The 22491-nt window shown below is 39.4% G+C and overlaps 1 protein-coding gene across 1 annotated transcript; it reads left to right on the top strand.

Annotated features, from left to right (window-relative positions):
• The first annotated feature begins 6861 nt into the window (after positions 1-6861).
• On the top strand, positions 6862-22242 carry LOC150002535 (uncharacterized). Its single transcript, XM_090285084.1, has 9 exons — positions 6862-7020; positions 8169-8378; positions 8933-9139; positions 12401-12637; positions 13522-13675; positions 15157-15266; positions 15821-15934; positions 17222-17368; positions 20290-22242. The coding sequence occupies exons 1-9, from the start codon at positions 6937-6939 to the stop codon at positions 20422-20424; spliced, it is 1398 nt and encodes a 465-aa protein (XP_090141210.1). The 5' UTR covers positions 6862-6936; the 3' UTR covers positions 20425-22242.
• The last annotated feature ends 249 nt before the right edge of the window (positions 22243-22491 follow it).

Genomic DNA, 22491 nt, shown 5'->3' with positions numbered 1-22491 from the left:
GAGGTTAGGAATCCTGGTGTGTGTTTTCCGGTGTTTTTCTTGGCAAACTCTCTTCGTTTTATTCAAAGGACAGATCTCAACACATCTCTCTGGAGTGGACCAAGAGCAGGTAGTAGAATGGGTGAGGATCTGAAGGAAGAATGATGAGAAAACCTTGTCAGGAGTGTGAGAAACCGGGATATATATTCATTTCTCTCTGAACGGGGAAACCCAGATGACTGCTAAACCCTCGAATTTTATGGTGAGTTGAAATGTTTTCTAAAGCATGATTTCCTATATGTTTTAAAATTTTTGCCAAAACTTCCTGAGGTGGATTGTTGGAAAGACCTTGTGACTTTGCCCATTTACCAGAAAAGTAAGTAAGACACAAAGAATTTATATTCCTCGCTAGGGGCATATAGCTTCTCACCAATAAAGCCAGAACTAGCTTCAAACACACTTTTCTAGGAAATTTTACTGAACTCCAGACAAGGCCTAACCTGATTACATTAAAATTGCTCCTTCCCATACCACATGCCCCCTGCCTCCTCCTGCTTATTTTTTTCCCCCAGAGCAGATCACTTTCTAGTTTACTATATGTTACCACTTTTTATTTATTTATTTGTTTGTTCTGACTCTTCTACTAAAGTGTAAGCTGCACACGGGTAGGGATTTTTGTCTATTGCGTTTACTGATATTTCTATATCCCAAGTACCTAGAAGAGTGCCTGGCACAGAGTGGGCATTCAGTCGGTGTTTGTTGAATGAATGCATGTGAGTGATAGCAGAAACTTTTTGTAATTGGACTCAGCTAACTTTGTTGTTTATATCATCATTCAGCAGCCTTCCTACAGGTACCCTTCTCTTCTAATATGTGGTTAGATTGGAGCTATAAATTACATAGGAAGCACTTATTCTGGGGAACAAATAGACAGAATATTGAATATCGAGAATTAGGTCAATGGGCTCTTGGAAAAAATGAGAGTGTTGGGAAGCTAGCAATTGAATGTCATTTATTGAAGTAATTATATCTCCAATTCAGGTGGGTTATTTAATCTAGCTTTAATTTTATACACACAAGGAGACTGACTTAGCAAGGTTAAGGAACCAATCCAAGATCAGATTGCTAAGTAGAGCTGAGTGAATAGAATATTTTCATTTTCTTAACTTCACAAGTTCAGAGCTCCTTCCCAGGGTTTTCTGACTCTTATTTTATAGAAGCCCATTCCCACCTAACGCCTGTAGTATTAGAGTTTTTCCTGAGAACATTCTGGAATGGGTAATGGTGGGATATGGGAGTGGTGAGAATATTTACTGAACCTTTACCCATAAAGATCTGGAATTTAAATGTATGGCATTGATCTTGAGGTAACGAATTTTAAAAATAATTGTTTAAGTTTTATCTGTGGAGCCAATAAGGTGATTTCCTCCCCTTGTTATCCGGGTACCATGGAACAACGTGCTTCCTGTATATTTTCCTTGTGCTTGTGTTAACTGGAATGGGTCACTCTGTTGTAAAGTCTTTGGGGTAAGTTTGTATGTTTTTTATGATGTCAGCTCCTCTCCCCAGTGTCTGGTATATAGTGTGTTCTCATATCTCTGTTGGATATGCAGTTAGCCATCTGAAAGTTGAGCAATAGATAAGAAACATTTGTATGAGAACATTGATCAGTCTTGTTACTGGTAGACATGTAAAAGGAAGTAATCAGAAGGAATTGCCCAACGTTGTCTTACCAGCCTCTCCACCTGAATGGATATAAGAGGCAGATAACTTAGAGATAGAAGAGGCTGGGGAAATGTTCTTACCGGAACATAGAAACACCACCTTCTCCCTCTGCCAACGTGGCATAAAGAAAGGACTTAGTGGACTCAGTTTTTGTAAGGAAAACAATATTCTTTTGTGATTGGCTATGTTCCAGGAAAATAAACTCAACTGATTTAATAAAGAGTTATGTCTTAATATACATTCTTTTTTTAAGTATTATTTTTGTTGTATTTTTTTCATTACCATTTGTCCTCCTCATACACCCTATCCCCCTCAATGAGCACACTGCTGTCCACGTCCATGAGTCCTTTTTCCTTTTTGCTTGATCCCTCCACCCCCTACCCCCCCACTCTTAGCTGTCATCTACTTTCTATCTATGAGTCTGTCTCTATTTTGCTTGTTAGTTCAGTTTGTTCATTAGATTTCACATATCAGTTAAGTCATATGGTATTTGTCCTTCTCTGACTTTCAGTTAATATAATGTTCTCCAGGTCCATCCATAGTGTTGCAAAGGGCAGAATTTTCTTTTTTATGGCTGAGTAGTATTCCATTATATAGATGTCCCATAGTTGTTTTATTCACTCATCTACTGATGGACACTTGGGCTGATCTTGGGGATTGTAAATAATGCTATAATGAACAGAGGGTGCTCATGTTCTTTTGAATTAGTGTTTCAGGTTTCTTCAGATAAATTCCCAGAGGGGGAATTGCTGGGTCAAAAGGCAGTTTCATTTTTGTTTTTTGAGGTGTCTCTATCTGGTTTTCCACAGTGGCTCCACCAGTCTGCATTTCCACGAACAGTGCAAAAGGGTTCCCCTTTCTCCAGATCCTCACCAGCATGTGTTGTTTGTTGATTTATTGATGATAGCCATTCTGACAGGTGTGAGATGGTATCTCATTGTGGTTTTAATTTGCATTTCGTGATTAGTGACAGTGAGCATCTTTTCATATGTCTATTGGCCATCTGTATGTCCTTTTTGGAGTTCTATTCAGGTCTTTGCCCATTTTTAAATTGGATTGTTTGTTTTTTTGGTGTTGAGTTTTATAAATTCTTTATAAATTTTGGATATTAATTCCTTATCAGATGTATCGGTGAATATGTTCTCCCATTCAGTGGGTTGTTGTTTTATTTGGTTGATGTTTTCCTTTGCTGTGCAAAAAATTTTTACTTTGATGTAGTCAAATTTGTTAATTTTTTCTTTTGTTTCCCTTGCCTGAGGAATTATATCAGGTAAAATATTGCTACAAGAAATGTTTGAGATTCTCCTACCTCTGTTTTCTTCTAGGATTTTTATGGTTTTGGGTCTAATGTTTAAGTCTTTAATCCATTTTGAATTTATTCTTGTGTGTGGTGTAAGAAGGTGGTCGAGTTTTATTTTTCTGCATGTATCTGTCCAATTTTCCCAACACCATTTATTGAATAAACTACTTTTAGCTCATTATATGTGCTTAATTCCTTTGTCAAATATTATTTGAGTATAAAGGTGTGGGCTTATTTCTGTGCTCTCTGTTCTGTTACATTGATCTATGTGTCTGTTTTTATGCCTGTACCATCTTGTTTTGATTACTAAGGTCTTATAGTATAACCTGATGTTAGGTAGTAAGATTCCTCCAACTTTGTATTTCTTTCCTAAGATCGCTGTTGAGGGCCTTTTGTGGTTCCATATAAGCTTATGAAATATCTTTTCTAGTTCTGTGAATTATTTTATTGGTATGTTGATAGGAATTGCATTAAATCTATAGATTGCTTTGGGTAGTATGAACATTTTAATGATGTTAATTCTTCCTATCCATAAACATGGCATGTACTTCCACTTATTTGTATCTTCTTCAATTTCTTTCTTCAGTATCTTATAATTTTCTGAGTATAGGTCTTTTAAATCCTTGGTTAGATTTATTCCTTTGTGTTTTATTCTTTTCGAAACAATTGTGAATGGGATTGTTTTCTTAATTTCCCTCTCTGTTACTTTGTTATTGGCATATCAAAAAAGCCACTGATTTCTGGATATTAATTTTGTATCCTGTAACTTTGCTAAATTTATGATAAATTCCAGGAGTTTTTTGGTGGAATATACAATATCATGTCATCTTCAAATAAAGGCAATTTTACTTATTCTTTTCCAGGTTGGATGCCTTATATTTTTTCTTCTTGTCTGATTGCTATGGCTATGACTTTTACTACTATGTTAAATTAGAAAAGTGAAAACAGACATCTCTGTCTTATTCCCAATTAAGGGGAACATTTGTAGTTTGGCATGTTGAGTATGATGCTGACAGTGGATTTGTCGTATATGGCCTTTATTGTGTTTAGGTATGTTCTCTCTATGCCCACTTTGCTGAGAGTTTTTATCATAAACAGGTGCTGGATTTTATCAAATGTTTTTTCTGCATTTATTCATATGATCATGTGGTTTGCTAATATTTTGGGTTTAACATCTATGTTCATCAGGGATATTGGCCTATCTTTTTCTTTTTTGTAGTGTTTTTTTAATCTGATTTTGGAATTAGGATAGTGCTGACCTCATAAAATGAATTTGAGAGACTGCCATCCTCTTGAATTTTTGAAATAGTTTGAGAAGGAGAGGTGTTAGTTCTCCTTAGGATGTTTGGAAAAATTTACCTGTGATGCATTTACCTGTGATGTCAATGGCATTTGTTTGTTTGGAGCTTTTTGATCATTGCTTCAATTTCTCTAGGTGTAATCTGTCTATTTATATATTCTGCTTCTTACTGATTTAGTTTTGAATGATTGTATGTTTCTAGGAATTTATTCATTTTGTCCAGGCTGTCTAATTTGTTGGCATATGGTTGTTTGTAATACTTTTTTACAATCCTTTGTGTTTCTCTGGTATTTGTGTTATTTCTCCTCTTTCATTCCTGATTTTATTTATTTGGACCTTCTCTCCTTTTTTCTTGATGAGTCTGGTTACAGGTTTGTCAGTATTGTTTATCTCTTTACAAAAATCAGCTCTTGAGATTCATTGATCTTTTGTATCTTTTTTTTTTTTCGACTCTTTCATTTATTTCTGCTCTGATCTTTATTATTTTCCTCCTTCTCTACTCACTTTGGGCTTTGTTTGTTGTTCTTTTAAGTATAAGTTTAGATTGTTTATTTGAGCTTTTTCTTTCTTTCAATATAGGCCTGTACTGCTATGAATTTCCCTCTGAGGACTGCTTTCCCAGTCTCCCACAGATCTTGGATTGTTGTGTCCTCATTTTCATATGTTTTAAGGTATCTTTTGATTTCTTCCTTGATCTCATTGTTGACCAATTTATTGTTTAATAACATGTTATTTGGGTTCCATGTCTTTGTGTATTTTTCAGTTTTCTTTTTGTGATTGATAACCAATTCCATAGCATTATGGTCAGAGAAGATGTCTGATATGATTTCAATCTTAAAGTAATTGAGACTTGTTTTGTGTCCTAACATGTAGCCTATCCTAGAAACTTTTACATGAGCACTTGAAAAGAATGTATATTCTGCTGCTTTGGGGTGAAATACTCTGCAGGTATCAATTAAATCCATTTGATCTAGCATGTCACTTAAGGCCACTGTCTCCTTGTTGAATTTCTGTGTGGAAGATCTATTCATTGAAGTCAATAGGGTGTTAAAATCCTCTTCTATTATTGTATTTCTGTCAGTCTCTCTCTTTATGACCATCAAGATTTGCTTTACATATTTTGATGCACTTATGTTGGGTGCATACATGTTTACTAGATTGGATGAGTTATGGTAGGAAAGACACCAAGTTAACCCCTATCACCTTAGCACAGAGTAACCTGAAGCCTTGTTGGTGCCTGAGCTGCTTGACTCAGATAGGGTCCACCATCTTACCATAGGGCGTCTGTTCCAGAGCCGCTTAGAGACAAGCCAGAAATATGGAATGAAGTGTGATTCACAAGTGCGCCTGCCTACTGAGGTTGTGATAGGACTCAGAGGCTCCATTTAAAATGCTGACCTTGCAGAAGCCTTGCCTTTTCTTCCCACCTCAGACTCCATCACTCTTCTTTGCCCTGGCAGAACCTTATGCATTTACTGTAACACAGCACATTTTTGGGTAATGACTTTCTTTCTGTTTTTCCTACTAGATTATAAGCTACTCAAGGCATCTTCATGTTGTATAGGAGTGGGGTGTAGCCTGGATCATGTAGGCATCCAATCATGTTTACTGAAGGCATAAAGGAGGAAGATAGAAAGGAAAGAAGAATGGATGACTGCTTTGTGGATTTATAGTAGTAGTTTTTTAAAATTATTTATTTATTTGTTTGTTTATTTGTTTATTTATTTTTAGAGAGAGGGAAAAGGAGAAAGAGAGGGAGGGAAACATCACTGTGTGGTTGCCTCTCACTCGCACCCCCAACTGGGGACCTTACGTACAACCTAGTCATGTGCCCTGACTGGGAATTGAACCAGCGACACTTGGCTTGCAGGCCAATGCTCAATCCACTGAGCCACAGCAGCCAGGGCTTATAGTAATAGTTTTTGTATTCCTCAGGTCACTACTCATCACCAGGCAATATAATACAAATAAATTTTAAATAAATATTTAACTTTCAGGTAACAAAATTATTCAATAAGCCACATAGGAAAATCAGTCACCTTATTTAGAGGCAGGGCTGATTTGGGTAAAAAAAAGACTGTGCTAGCTAGACTCAGCACCTACCAGGAAACTTCGGAGAACCAGTGTCATGGGAGGATCTTTGAGTAAAGGGCATGCTGCTCCAACACAAAAGCTAACTGTGGGATTTGGGGGCCATTACCATATCCCTCCATGCCTCAGTTTCCTAATCTACAAAGTGGGAATAATAGGGGTCCCTGCTAGGATCACTGTAAGAATTAAATTATGTCATGTATGTAAAGCACTTTGCATACAGTGAGAGGAGGAAATAAGTGTTAGCTAGCTGTTACTATTATCTTGTATGCGTCATCAATGGGCGGAATTGGTTAACATAAAAACGGTTTTATTGGCCTCTAATTTGGCAATTATTCCTAGAGTGTTATTTTTAAAACCAAGATCATAGTTTAAGAGACAGCTTCCTTATTTCATTTCCTTAACTTTCAGCTCTATATAAGTACTTCCTTACTTAAGAATGATCATTCTCCTCCTCTTAGGGATCTCAGGGATCTCTCCATTTGCCAAAGCTACATTCTCCATTTTTCTTTTTTGGTGAATTGCTTGCACCTTTTTGCCAATGGACAACTCAGCATTTGAAATGCATGAAGAGGCAACACAAAATGTTTCATATATGGGGAAGATGAACCCCATCTCCAGAATGGTAAGTTGGGGATTTACATCTTGAGGTTAGTTCCCCTCATAAGTTTTTATGCAGCACTCAGGAAAGAATCTCTCTTCGACCAGCCTTCCTTAAGTGACACTCTTCACTGTGGTGGCATCTCCTGCTCTATTTCCTGTCGCCTTCTTGCTCACAAACTCTTCATTCACACCTCTTTTAGGTCTTTATTGGCTCAGCTCTCTATGAATTGTTGCTCACAGTATTAATGGGTTATTTATTGTTCCATATAATGCCCTATGCAACGTTAAACTGAATATGTTGATAAATGATTATGCCATGCAACGTGTGCCATTTAAGAATGTTAAAGTGCTAAGAACGCCTGTGTTAGAGTTATTAGTGACCAAAGCCATGCCTACTCAGAGAGAAAGGCCAGGAACACAGAGGACAGTGGAATGGGAGACCTTGACATCAGTACTTACGAATATCATTTTAGTGGTCCGCGAAATGAGGACAAATTGGTCCAAAGATTAGGGTGTGTTTTGTCTTGGTAGCTTTCAGTAATAGGCACGGTTACTCACAGAAATAATACTGTTGTTTGAGCATGTATTTGTGATGGGAAACAAGGAAATGGTAACTTAGCAATACATGGAAATATTGTGCTCAGACTTGGTAGGTGGGTCAGCAGCTCCTACAGGTCATACACAGAGGAGAGAGGGAGGGAGGGAGAGAAACTGAGACCTGTGAGCCAATTCTTTACAGGTATGCTCTTTACTCCCATGCATTTACCTGTGCATGTAAATGTATGTGAACATGCAGGAATGAAAACATTCTTGGAAAATACTCTTTATAACTGATTTAATTTTCAGTTGAAGAAACTGATAACTGGGGCTAATGGGCTGAATTGGAATGCATTTTATATACAAACTTAACTGGCTACTTGATTTTCTAGTAACTTATTATGTGCCTCTGCTCCTCATATTTTATTCTTGTTTATTTGGATATCAGCAAGGCCTATATGTGTGTGTATTTATTATACTCATATTTGCACATGTATTATTTTACTGAGTATATTTATCCCACAAATATATTTTTTAAATAGAAGAGAAAATAAACCAAATTAGAAGGAAAGCGGTATTTTTAATGTGTCCAGAGTAGAGAAAAATGGCTTCATTTTTCATCATTTCTCCTAGGAAAAGAAGAGGCAGTGGTCACTGATGAGTGTTTTCCTGGTGTGTCTCCTGGCCTGCGTCGTTACCACGGCAGTAGGAGTCCTGGTCCTCTCCTTGGTTTACATCAACAACTCACAGCCTCGTTCAGAACCCAAACCTCAAACAATTCCAGTACCGCAGAAAACTGTTGATCCCAAATTCCAGTTCCTTAATCATTTACCTAACTCCAAGGTATGACTCACACCTAGGAGGAAATGCATCATCTACTCTAAACGGCTATTTCAAAACAAAGTTTCATTGTGTTTTTACTAAGCTTTGTTCTCCCTTCATGGGAAGCAACCAGGTGCGTGCTACATGGATGAAGGGAGGCAAGGGACAGAGAAGAGTAAAAGGTGGGTTGATACTGGTCCCAGGGAGAAATCTTTTTTTTTTTTTTTAAGGCAAAATTAGCTAATTTAATAATTTATATCTAAATAACCAAGTTACAGGTCAAATCTCATACAGCAACTTAATTGCAGATGGACAAGTGCAAAGCCTTCTAGTCTCTTGTCAAGATATGTGCTCTTTTCGTGTCTAACAGGACTAGACCAAGGGCACAGCCTATACCACTGTGGTCACTCCTGCAGTGCTGCAGATCTTTTATCCTTTTCCTTTTAAGAAATCCACTGTTCACCTCACTGCCATTGCCTTTTGTGTTCGCCTCCCTCTTCCTCTGTAGGCCATGGTGGCCTCGTGTCTCAGGTGATGGCCTACATGCTGATGATTACTTACTTATGGCTTTTCAGGTGTTTGAGTTCCCTGGTGGTGCGATCCAGTGGGCCCGGTACAGGAACAACATCAAAGATTATCTCAGCGTGGAGGAAGAGGCCTTTGGCAGCAGCTTGAACAGTCAGAGGTCGCAGCTGACTCTGGGGACCCTGAGAATAAAAAGCAATGGTCTCCGTGCCCCGCATTGGCACTTCAATGCCAACGAACACGGCTATCTCGCACAGGTATAACCAGTTTGTCCCATTCTACACTTAAGCATTTATGCTGGCGTGTCCTTGGGCCTCGGGCTCTTATTTTAGTTGTTGCAAAACCTACTTAATGAGAGACAACATCCAGGCCCTGGCTGCCTACTCAGTTACGTTAATCAGCAGTGCCTTGAAGCATTAACGTGTTTGTTGTGATTATTCCTGGCATCGCTTTGAACGTCTTTCTTCAGAATGAAATCATTTTTCATACACTATTGTTAAAATAAGATCACTGTTCCACCCTTTGAGCCCTAGCTAAGACACCTGGTGGCTCTGATCTAATGATCACAGAGAGGGCAGCTTTCCTTAAAAAAAAATGAAGAAATAAAAAAAGATCAGTGACTGGGATAACAAACGAGTTTGCAGATGTTCAACCTGGAGTCCCAAAGATCAAGCCAATTGTGGTTCAGACCTTTCAGAACTTTCTGGAAATCAAAATTGACAGAACTAGAGGCGAAATGAGTGCACTTACTTTATATTTCAGACACTGGGGACACAGCAGTGACTAAGCCTTCATAGAACATTCAGAACTTGGTTGGACACTGGTAATCTTGTTACTAGATTAGCCAGTTTCATGTGACATATTTCTGTTGTTTTTTAATTATCTTTGACAATTCATTCAGTTTTATCATTTACAACAGGAGGAGAGATTAGAGTTTTACCCATGTGAGAGCAAATCCTTTTTATTTCTCAAGAAAGCATAGAGGCTCAGAAAGATTGTGACTTTTGGGAAGATAAATGGTAGTTGTTGGCTCATCGGCAGCCGTCCGTCTCGAGACGATGGTGTAGCTTCTTAAGAGTCTTATCTGCACCGTCGAGAATGGCTGTGCAGTCCGACTCGGGAGTGACAGTGTCTCCTCCCGTGTTGAATCGACATCTTGCGATGACGCTGGAGTGTCCTCTCCAGTGAAGCTGAAGCTACAGAGCCTGGGCAGGGTGATATGGAGGGTCTGCTGTTGCCCATGCAGCAGACCCCCCCTCTCTTCGCAGCTGAAGGGTCCAAGGGAAAGACGGAGTCAATACAGCTTGGCTTCAGGTGCGCCGCAGGAGTTGCCGGTGTTGACTACAACGTCAAACCGCCTTAGGGACTCCCATTTATTTTATAGTTGTTGGCTAGACTGGGACAAAGTCCATAGTTTTTGACTTCTTGTTCTTCCCACGTGTATAAAATATGTAAAAGAGGATAATCTTCAAAGGATTTTCTGGCTGAGTATTGGCAGAGTGGTAGACAGAAGGAAAAGCAGTTAAGTAAACTTTCCTGGAGGAGGGTCTCCCCTCCCCGGCCCCCAAAACAAAGTCCAAGCCAGAGAAATGAGTCCGGAGAGTGTTCCGGTAAATAACAGGCTTGGGATCCAGCTCAGCTTGGGCGGGCTGTTCTGGAAGTCCAGAGAGAGTTTATAAACTTGAGCTTCTAAATGTGGGCTAAAAGGTAGTCAAAAGGTACAGACTTCCAGTTATAAGTCATGGGGACATAACGTACAGCATGGGACTATATTTAATAATACTGTATTGTTTATTTGAAAGTTACCAAGGGAATAGATCTTAAAAGTTATCATCACAGGAAAAATATTTATAACTAAGAGAGTAGATCTTAAAAGTTATCATCACAGGAAAAATATTTATAACTATGGTGATGTATGTTAACGAGACTTATTATGCTGACCATTTCACAGTAGATACAAATATTGAATCTTTTTATTGTACACCTGAAACTAATATAATGTTATATGTCAATTCTATCTTAATTAAAATATATATAATAATTCAACTATAAAAAATAATGTGGGCCAAAATATTCTCTAGATCCTAGGAAAGTTATAGGATCATTCACTCTTACAATTAAGGTAAGGAACCAACCGAGGGGATGTGGTGATGTCTCTCCTCTGCACAAACACCCATGGAGATGCTTTGGCTTCTGAGTATCTTCATGAAAGCTTTGGAATGAGTGTCCCTGTGAGGAGCAGGGCAGCCGGGGTGACTAATGGGAAGCTAGTGGTCTTGCAGTGGGTGTCCCATTGGTCACTGTGCTGTCTCTGCTCTGTGTCTGGAGTAGATGAGGCCCTGATAGGAATAGATGCATATTTCTGTTCTTCGCTGCATGTGGACTTGGAGAGAGCTCTTTAGAGGTCATCTTTCACCTGTGTCTTTAATGCCCATCTGGATCTGAGTTGCACATGTCTGTACAGGCAGAACAAAGATTTCCTTTTCACCCACCCTTGCTGATGTTCCACTATGTGACTGTGAGCCTCTGGTAAAATGGAAATAAAGGCACCTTCTCTACCTATGACACAGTGTAATACGGAGGAACAGATGAGAGAATGAGAAAGGGGCAGATCTGTGTGAGCAGGTCAAAGGCTGGCGCAGTACAGATTAAAATTATAGACCTCCTTCTGTCCTCGGCAACCACCATTCTACTCTCTGTTTCCAGATAATTTGATTAAATAATTGTAACAAGGTAATTTGGCTAGAGAAATAAGTTTTAGAGATCTGCTATACAACATTGTGTCTATAATTAACAATACTGTATTGTACACTTAAATGTTTTGTTAAGAGATTAGATCTCACCTTAAGTGTTCTTACAACAATTTTTTAAAAAGTGTAGACTTTAGAGCTAGGCTGCTTAAGTCCAATTTCCAGCTTTGCCATTGACTAGATAGGTAAGCCTGGGAAATTTATATATTCTCTCTGGACTTAGTTTTCTCGTCTGTGAAGTGACAGTAATAGTAGTACTTGCTTCTCGGGGTTGATGTGAGGAATATTTGAGTTAAATCAGGTAAAGTGCTGAGAAGACTACCTGCACTGTACACAGTAAAGCACTAAGTGCTATTATTGTTCATGTTATTATTATTAAAATTCTATGCAGACTTCTTATCAGGAAAATACATACACATCTGTATGCATGCACACACAAACACACCTGTCTAAGCAGTCACATATGAACACATATATGCCTGCAGTCTTTTTAAACTCTGAAGCATATTTTCTTGACAGGGACATAAACTGGTTCTTGGGGGCAAACATACTGACTCTTCTTATATATTAAAGCAAAGATGTATGTATAGTACATGACTAGTCTGGGTACACAGGGTAGAGATCTACAATACATCTGTAGTATTAAAATTTCACAGGTTGGTGATAGAGGGAGAAAAGTCCAAACTAGAACCTTAGGAAGGAGGTCATGGAAAAGGCTGAGACATGCTCTACAGTGGCGTTGGATGTGCTTCTCTGTTTATGTTTCAGGGGACGGCATGGATTGGGGTGGTTGATGATGATGATGGTCATGTAGTTACCACGTACAATGTTACAGCCGGTCAAGTGATTTTTTTTCCTAAAAATACACTACACTGGATAAAGAACGTGGGGAACGAGGACTGCTTTTTCTTGCTCTTCTTTTCTACACATGATGAACTGCAGACCCTGGATGTCGACGATGTCTTTTTTTCTACGCCTGAGGACATTGCCGCCAGGTCTCTTAAGGTCTGTACTGAAAACTGAATCCCATCATGTGGGTACGCATCACACAGGCACAAAGAGAGCATGAGTATTCGTGTTTCTAGGGCAGCAATCAACGGTGCAGTGGTTGGATAATGGACCCCAAAACATAACTTGTGTTCCCACTGAGGATATAAAACTTGTTGAAATGGAGTGCTCTTTATTTTCCTTTGTGAAGGACTTCCGTAGGAAACAATAATAAATTTAGGAGAAAGGTTATGATGTAGTCAATACAAAGGTTATAATTTACAACTCTGAAACCCACAAGCTAATACAGGGAGAAGTTTGCTGCAGATAATGTACTGTGGTTTTGTACTGTAATGCAGGAATCCCTCGGTTTTCTTGAAGAAGAGCTACTTTTGGTCTCTTCAAATATTTATGTCATCATGATTGCTCCTAATGCTAGATGTAAAGGGTCAGAGGTAGAGGCTGACTTTGCCAATAGGTGATCAGAAGACTTGGTGCTGGCCTGTGACTGGCAGTTGGAAGGGGTTCCATGGGAAATTTAGAAATTTATCTAGTAAGGTTTTGAGATCTATTTTGCAACAGATCTTGATCTAATGTTATAGGGAGAAGCAAAAGAAGTGAGTCATTAGGGAGAGTATCAATAAACATGGAAACCAGGGTATGTTTTTGTGGGAGTTTTTGTTGACCATGAAGTGCCAACACATTTAAAATCAAAATACAATGAAACTTTGGAGGATTTTCATAAATATCACAAGTCTTATGCTAATTGAGGTCAGCTCTTCCGAATGGGCCATGGAAGCCACACTGGTGCCAGTACTACCCTATCCTCAGCTACCTGCCCTCCTATTGATGAAATCTGTGGAATGTTTCAGATATCTTACCTGGTTTCTTATGTGTTTCAGCCTGAAGGTGGAGTTGACTTTATTAGGACATTCCATAAGCAAAAAGAGGATCAGGGCGTCAACCTTCCTCCCAACTTGGCGGAGCTGGTTGTGAATGCTAGTTATGCACAGTCTCCAGACAGTCTTGTGTGGAGATACTTTTATGACCTTAAAGGTAGGTTATTTTGTGAAGTTTTTTTATTTAAATATGTATAAATGTGATGATATAGGTGTATTAGAGATGTAGCTTTTTTTTTTTTTTTTTGATGATGGGTCACAGTCACGAGAAGTTTGAAAAAGCACATTTCTCATGAGAATAGGAAATGTGAGAAAAGGCCTGCAGGCAAAAGAGAATATGGCAAAAGATTTCAAAGCGTGAGGGTGTGTGGTGGGCTGGCGGAGGGGATTTTAGGAAAAGAGGCTGGTGAGAGAGGAGGGGTCCCATTATTGAAGGTTTTATGTGATCAAGTTTATTCTTTACAATATCTTGATGGAAAGAGAGGAGAAATTAGGGTATTTTTTAAATAGAAGAGTGACCGATTGATTTATTTGAGATATAAATGACATACATTATATGAGTTTCAGGTGTACAATATAATGATTCAAAATTTGTATATGTTGAAGGCAGTTAATATTGTCACCAGACATACAGAACGTTTTTTCCTATGATGAGAACTTTTAAAATCTACTCTCTTAGCAACTTTCAAACGTGCAATACAGTATTAGTAACTGTAGTTGCCATGTTGCACATCACATCCCTATGATTTATTTATTTTATATCTGGAAGTTTGTACCTTTGACTCCCTTCACCCATTCTCCCACCCCTAGCGCCCCGCCCACCTCCCATCTCTGGCAACCACTGATCTGTTCTCTCTATCGATGAGCTTTTCTTTTCTTTCTTTCTTTCTTTTTTGGATTTCACATTTAAATGAGATCATGTGGTATTTGTATTTCTCTGACTTATTTCACTTAGCATAATACCCTCAAGGTCCCTCCAGTGGCAACTGGCAAGATTTTATTCTTTTTTTTTTTTTTTTTAATGGCTGAATAATTGTCCATTGTATGTTTGTACAACATCTTCTTTATCCATTCATCTCTTGGCTATTGTAAACAATGCTGCAAGGAAGATGGGGGTGCAGGTTTCTTCTCCTGCGTTAGTGTTAGTTTTTTCTGAAGTGATGACCAATCATGGTGAATTGTGGGGAATGGATTGAACAGGGCCCGATGAGAGGCAGGGACATGTGTCAGCGGCTCTCGCAGCCCCTCAAATAGGGGAGTGTGCTGGCCTGCCCTGTAACGGCTGTGAGAGGGCGAGCACTGGGACGAGCAAAGAGAATTTAAAGAGGGGGGCTGACAGGATTAGTGGATAACTTGGAGGGCAAGATGGGTATTTAGGATGACTCACAAGTGTCCTAGCCAAGTCTCCTCAGTTGAACAGTTTATCTTAAATAGTTTATCTTTGTTAGAAATTTCAGGAGAGCTTAGAAGACAGGATAGTATCTGACCATATCAGGTCAATATCTTTGGGGCACACAGGATCTGGTGTTAGCAGTTTGTCCCACATAAGTTTTTTGTGATTGTAGAAGAGCTAAGTCCTTTGTAGTACGATTTTGAGTATTTTATCATATTTTGTTTCTCAAACTTCATCTGACTCAGGTTCAAAAGAATATCGATTTCCAGGAGGAATAATACAGCTGGCACAATATTGGAAAAATGAAAGTGGGCTGAGTAACAATGAAAAAATTTTTAGTAAATTCCTGAATCAGGTAATTGTGAAAAATATTTTGACAATTATTAAGATGGATGAAATCTGAGATTTAGAACAGATTCAGCCTTCTTTTGGACAAAAAGAAAAGGAAAGACTAGTCAAACATTGGTTGATTGGATCAATGTAAGTTAGTACTTGAGGCCTCAGTCTGGATTTGGGAACTTAATTTTTTGATATGGATGGTTACATTAATGAAAAGACCAGATGCTTGTGACATATCTCTTTTCATTTGTATTATGTGCTATGTTGCATAATGACCAATAGCACAGCTATGGTGTTAAATTCCCTGATTCAAATCCCAGCTCTGTCACTGTGTAACCCTAGGTAAGTTACTCAACCAACCAAGATTTTAATCTCACCTGCAAAATGGTGAGAATAAGATTACCAATCATATAAGACTGTTACAAGGAACGAGTAATGTAATAAATGTAAAGGACATAAAAATTACATGTGTTAGTGGGGGCTTCATAAATATTATTATAATTGAATTAATTGTTAATTTGCTGAGTAAGATGTTGGCTAAATAACTGAAATTCATTTTTTTTTCTTCAGCATCAAAATGCCCTCACTTTGTGTACACTCAGAATTTACAACAATGGATTGCGACAGCCACACTTTCATTTTAATGCAAATGAAATGGGCTATGTACTAAGTGGATGTGCAAAGGTAACTTTTCTGTGAACAGTGTTTTGAAGTTTCCTTTTTAATGCAGAAAGAAGCTAATGGAAGGAATTTATTTTGGTTCCATTGTTGGTAACAAGAAAGCACTTGGCGCTACTGGTTTTCTGGGCACAGTTTCCAAAGGACAGGGTGCAGGCTCTGCTAGGTAGCTCCCAAGTTTGGTCTGAGCATGGGAAGGAGCTCAGAACATTTCCGAAGTGGTAAAGAGTGAGCACTCCTCGTGGAGGGCCTTGAACACCTGCTCATGTTCTCAGAGTACTGCATCTCAGGTTACGCACCGGGGTTAACGTGCTGCCCTTTGGAGAATGTGAAGCCACTGTTTGCCTCTTGGTGCGATGTGAGTCAAGGTGGCTGGGGAGGTGTGAAATGCCACTAGAGTGGCCACATGTCTTCATTTACCCAGGGTCCTCCTGATGTGTGCTTGTTGTCTCGGTGAGATTATGAACAGCACCCCCTTTGATTCTTTGGAGAGTCTTGGCTTCGATGATCAATTATATGCTTACCATAAGAAAAGCCAAACCGAATAGCGCGTTACCATAGTGATTTTGTTCTGGACTTTCATAGGGCTCCCTGGGGAAGCCTACAATGGTATCCACAGGCAGAATGGGCTTTCCTAGCCTGTACCTGTCTCAATCTTGACAGACAGTTTCAAACCAGACTGAACGCCCCCTGTGTGTCATCCACGGCAAACGTCTTGTTTTATGTTTCTCGAGGTGAAGGCTTTAATCAATTGGAGAAGGACATTGTAATCTTTCACAAATTATATTTCAAGGACAGACTTTATTTTCAGCATGCTTGTGTGTGCATTTGTGTGCACATTTAATCTTCAACACTTTAGGGCAGGTGGTTAGGCTGCTGCTCTGCTGAAGGGCTGTATTCTCCCAAATAAGTAGAAAGGGGGGCATGGAAATAGCAAGACACTCCAATTTAAATCTCTTGCCTAATTACGTGATTATGTAAGGGTAATTTATAACCCTTAAGTAGAACAAGGTAATTGAGGTTCTTTCTGCATGATGTTCTGTAGTATTGAACTTGCTAATGACATTTTGAGGAACACTTTCTTAACTAAAACACCTTTTGAGTTTTGTGGGACTGTGTCTCCGAAACAGGAGATTTGATGTGAAGGCTGGCCTCTGTCTTCTGCTAGTTACCCTCACGAAGAAGTCCCTTTATAACCTTGTGCTTTTGTTCAGCTCTTCTTCACTATTAATACTTATTCTAATGAGTATTTGATTTTATTTGCTTCACTTCAAGATATTTTTTCCTCTTTAGGTGGGCATTATTAATACTCAGGGCACCCTAGAGTTTAATATCCATGTTGGAGATGTGATATTTTTCCCTGTTGGAGTCCAGCATTACATTAAGAGTGCATGTGATGAGGATTTGCTTTTCATTCTTGCCTTCAGCACTGGAGACCAGGTGAGAATAAGCTCACGTAAGAGAGACTGCTGAGTGCCAGGGATGTGCAGAATACTCTGCCAAGCAATGTGTCTGGACCACAGGGAGCCCTCAGTCCATGTGTGCTGAATGAATGAGTAAATGCACTGGCAGGACCAGTATGTGAAGAGGAGAATCAAATAGTCTTTTCATTTGGTTATAAGAGATCCAATATAAATATATATCACATTCCCTCTTAACTCCCCAAGTTCTAAGCCAACTGAGAAAAAGACTAAAAAGTAGTATATAGAGATCAATGAAATAATTTTTATTTCTAATAAAGCAGATATTAGAGAATGTGGCTAATACCTGTGGGCAGGTGGGTTTCTAATAGCAGTCTCCAGAATGGGATTGGCCTATCAATGTTGAGACAGGCCTTGTACGTCATATGGTATAAAGAAACAGAGCATGCTCTTTGAAGCTTTTCCAGCTCACGAACAGGGAGGGATGAGCTGAACTGAGCATGCCCAGATTATTTTTCCAGGATTAATGAGAGAGAGAGAGAGAGAGAGAGAGAGAGAGAGAGAGAGAGAGAGAGAGAGGCTTTTGTGTATGAAAAAAAACTTTGGGAGTACTTAAGTAACATTATGATTGAACAATGCTACTGTGTAGAAATGGTATTTTTTCCTATCATTATTTTAAGCAAATCTAATATATAGTGATCTATATTATAAAATTAATATGAATATATTAATTTATAAGTGAAGAGAAATTACTTAATTAGATGGATTAACGTGTTTGAGGAACATGAATAAACACTAGAATTTAGATTTACAAAAATCCTTAGGACTAGACTTCCACCAGTGAGAATTGTAGCTGTGACTGGACACAGAGCCCAGGGCAAGCTGAGGAACTGACAGACGTTTCTCCTGGCCCTCGTTCTTCCTACAAGGGGACCCAGCACGACCTCCAGGGGAAAGTGCAGCATGAACTTGGCAGGACCTGTCCCTGGGGACAGGTTCAGTCATGCTCATTTCCCATGATGACTTGTACCTCCTTTGAGAGAGACCGGAAAATTCCAGCCTCTGACTCCCTGGGTCTCCAAACCTTCCTGGGGCTCCCTGGGATGAGGTTTATGGGAGCGATGTGAGGAAGAGATGGAGGAGGGGTGCAGTGTCTCCTACTCTGGGTGTAGGCCTCACTGATAGGCCACCCATTTGGTCACCATTCTCTACAGTCATTGTAAGCACAAATCATAGCAAAAAATCAAACCAAGTAAAATATAAGTAGGAAAGCAGGGGGAAAACCCTCTAGTTACAAATAGCAAGTTAGAGTTTTAAAAGTTAAGAATAAGAAAATGAAATTTAAAAAATGAACACAATATAAATTTTATATAAGTATGAAAGTATTTCACAGGTAAAGAGTTAGAATTAAATAAATATAACATAAAACAAGTAAAATAAGTTAATGTGACAGGAAAGGCTAATTCTAACAAAGTAAAAGAAAATATGAAACAAGGATAAAAATGATAATTGAAAACCATTAAATATAAGCCAAAAATGAAGGAATATAAATATTTAAAAAAGAGAATAGAAATAAAATGTGTTTTTTTAAAAAAGCAAAGAAACAATTTAAGAGAGTGATCTGCAATGGGAAGAAATGAATAAAAATTTGGGGTAGGAGGAATTTTTTTTTACCTCTGCCCCACCTAGAGGAATGTCTGATATCCCCTTGAGTGGGGACAGTCCCCCACTATCTCATCAGAGTGAAGAAACGAGAAATGTTTCCATTGGAGATATGTTTTGCATAAAGAGTGTGAAGGGAAAAAGGAAGAAGGGATGGAGAGAGAGCGGCAGAGAGAGGGAGGGAGGGAGTGGGAAACACATGACCAGAGAGAAACACATAAGAGACAGAGACCCAGAGAGAGACATACATGCCCAGAGACACACAGAGATAGATACAAAGAGAGATGACCAGAGAGAAAAAGACACGCTTAGAGACATACACAGAAATAAAGACATGCAGAGAATGAGACACACACACAGAGGGAGAGAGATGTACAAAGAGAGACACACGCATAGAGAGAGAAACAACACAGAGACAAATAGAAGGGGACACACAGACATACATGCACACAGAGAGGGACTGACACCCATAAACAACAGAGATGCAGAAGGAGAGCGACGTACAAAAGCAGGGACATACAGACACATACCCACACCCAGACAGTCCTATACACAGAGGGACACAGAAAGGCAGACACACACATGTGTGCACGTGCATGCACAGGGACAGACGCAGAGACAAACACATAGACGAGAGAGATTTGGAGATAAGCAGAGACTCGGGGCAAAGACACAGAGAGAGACAGAAACACGCAGTGAGAGAGGTATGGAGAGACACACACATGAGAAATTGGGAGAGTCACACCGAGACAGGTCGTGTCCGACAGCAAGAGGGAGGGAGAGAAAGAAAGACAGTGGAAGACAGAGTGGACGAGGACAGCCAGTCACATCCAGCTGTCTGGACAGAGGCCAGGCAGGCAGAGATTATCGACCCGGCAGAGACAGCATAGTCTCTGGCTGTGGAGCTAGAGAACCACTTATCTGGCAGAGTTTTGCCTCCATCTGTGCCTCCGAGAAGCTGTTTGTCACTAGTCCCTGCTGACAGGAAGACAGACGTCCTGTTTCCTCTGTCCCTCAGTAGGACAGAGGTCGTCCCTTCGAAAGAAAGCTTCAGAGGCCCCAGCACATCTAGCCACCTGTCAGACCTCCCTGATTCTCAGACATGAAAAGGTGGCTCCCTGTGGCCGGGCACACAGGTGACCTTCTGCAGGGCTCTGTGGCTGTGTCAAGTTACATAGCCAAGTGTCCTGTGATTCTGTAAGTGTCTCAATGGCTGTAAGACTCTTGTAGGAACGAGAGCAGTTCGGTGCTGATCCTTCCTTTCATTCCCATTGGCAGCTACAAACCCTTGACATGGACGATTATATTCAGGCCACAGCAGACCACATCCTGGCCCAGCTTTTCTTCAAGAAACAGAGTGAGTTTAAGAAGATCCCCAAATTCAAGGAGGACCAGGCAATCAACCTGCCTTAGACTTGCGGATGAGTTCATATCTGTTGTTCCTTCTTCATTTATTACTGTTTTTGAAGAAGGACCTGGCTAATGAACCCGGAGCTCTTCCCCCAGTGGAAGGAGGAGAGCAGGCACGAAGCAGCCCTGTGGGCTTGTGTAGCTGACAACAATTCCAGGCAGTTCGTGCTGCGGGAATGTTTCAGTCAGTTCTGTGTAGATTAGTAAGTCAATAGGGGACACCCAGTAAATTATTAAATTATTGTATTTTTGTATAGATTTTCATATATGTTATATGTTTGTTTATTTTCTCTTGGTAACTTCAGATTTATTACTCCAAATGAAAATTCATTCTTTTCATTCATGTCAGTAAATCTTAGTACCATGTATGTATTTTTGTTACTCATCACTGGGTAAGGCAGTAAGGAGGTCAGCCTATGTATGTACATGTAGAGGCACTGGGACCCCGGAACATCTAACCTTGTTCAGAGAGTTTATCAGAGAACCCCAGGCTGGTGATTCCCAACTCTTCAGTTGACATGAAGAGACTTTCTATAACGCCAACATTTTCAAGGTCTTAACTGATATGAGTATTTGTCTACTTACTGGATATTAACTGAGAAAATAATGAGAAATTAATCATGAATTCAATGCCTTCTTTGAATGTATTTGGATTTTATTAGGCATACCATTAACTGTACATTTGAGGACTAGCAATTCTTGTATTTGGGAGGTTTATTTAGTCCATTGGGAACACTGCTCTGTGTACGTGGGTTTGGGGACTACCTGTCATCACTCAGAAGCTGGAAGGGCTGGTGGCCCCCAAGCTCTGACCATTGTCTTGAGTAGAAGAGAAGCCATTCACATCTGATCTGTGCTTGGCTTTTGTTTCTAATTTATTTTAACAGGGTTGGTATCCCTGCATTGTGCTTGGGCATGACCATCAGTTAGGGGCTACCCTATGGACATTTGTAAAGCCAGTATAGCTGGTTGTTGATGCTTTTGTCCACCCCCCTTTCAGGTAGTCTCCCGACATTTAATCGGATTTTTAAATGTCTTAGGATCGTTTTTTCCTAGGCTAAAAATAATCTGCATGTTCCTCTCTCTCCCTTTTTCTTCCTCTCTCTTGCCACCCGCATCTCATATCCATGCACAGCTCTGTCTTTATCTCCTCCACCTCTACCTCTTTCTAGCTCTGTTACCTACAAGAGCAGAATTCAGGAATGGCTCACTTTTAGCATGAGGAAGTAGCCACCTGCATAACATACCCAGTCACATCATCAAATGCCTGTCACCCCTTGGGACCACTCTACAGTGTATTTACTTTATTTCATTCTTCTGGGAAAGCCAGGGGAGATCCGAGTGTGGTAGCAATGGGAGTTCGGTGATGATGGTGTTGTAAAGGGACTTTATGGAGACCTGGTCACCATCCAGGAGGAGGCTCATGGTTGAGAAGGAGCAGGGGCCAGCACAGGGCAATGGGTGTATGGAAGGAGGTAAGATAGAGAGGAATAGTCATAAAAGGCAGATGTGTAGATAGATTTTTATCTACAAATTTAGTTTTACTTTTGGAATTTCTTCATATATTAGAAACCAGTTCATAATCTATATTTTCTTGTATCAGGAAGTATTGTATCAGATACTATGTGGTCACTTAGTAAAGATTTTATGCATCTTTGTATATATATTTTTGCCGTTGTAATTTTAAATGAAATCTATTCTTATGGTTTTATGTATTTGAAGCATTATTGGGTTTCCTCTGTGCATCCTTGATGTATGACTTAGGAATCCAATTCACTATGTATTTTAAAAACCTTAAAAATAAAAATCTAATGAAGACAATGTAATTGGAATATTGTTGGTATTTTATGGGAAGATACGTCCTTAACTTTCACTTGGTTGTTCTAATTTCAGAACTTTTTCTCTTTTTGGAATGCTGATTTATGGTTTTTATACCATTTTTCTTTTCTCTGGGGTGACCCACTAATAATACTCAAGTGCTTTTAGGCTTCTCGGTATGTCTACTTTATTTATTAACAAATCAAGAGATTGAAGAGTGAATTGCCAATCACACTGATTATTTACTTCTCA

This window comes from Furipterus horrens, unplaced genomic scaffold, assembly GCF_987537825.1.
Source record: "Furipterus horrens unplaced genomic scaffold, mFurHor1.1.pri manual_scaffold_8, whole genome shotgun sequence".
NCBI classification, from domain to species: Eukaryota; Metazoa; Chordata; class Mammalia; order Chiroptera; family Furipteridae; genus Furipterus; species Furipterus horrens.
This window is presented reverse-complemented; position numbering and strand designations above follow the sequence as displayed.

Bases quoted from the DNA above. Each gene is read 5' to 3' on its own strand.
- LOC150002535 (XM_090285084.1), top strand. From the start codon at position 6,937: ATGGACAACTCAGCATTTGAAATGCATGAAGAGGCAACACAAAATGTT. The intron at 8,379-8,932 runs GTATGACTCACA...ATGGCTTTTCAG, and splicing joins ATCATTTACCTAACTCCAAG to GTGTTTGAGTTCCCTGGTGG. The intron at 13,676-15,156 runs GTAGGTTATTTT...CATCTGACTCAG, and splicing joins ATACTTTTATGACCTTAAAG to GTTCAAAAGAATATCGATTT.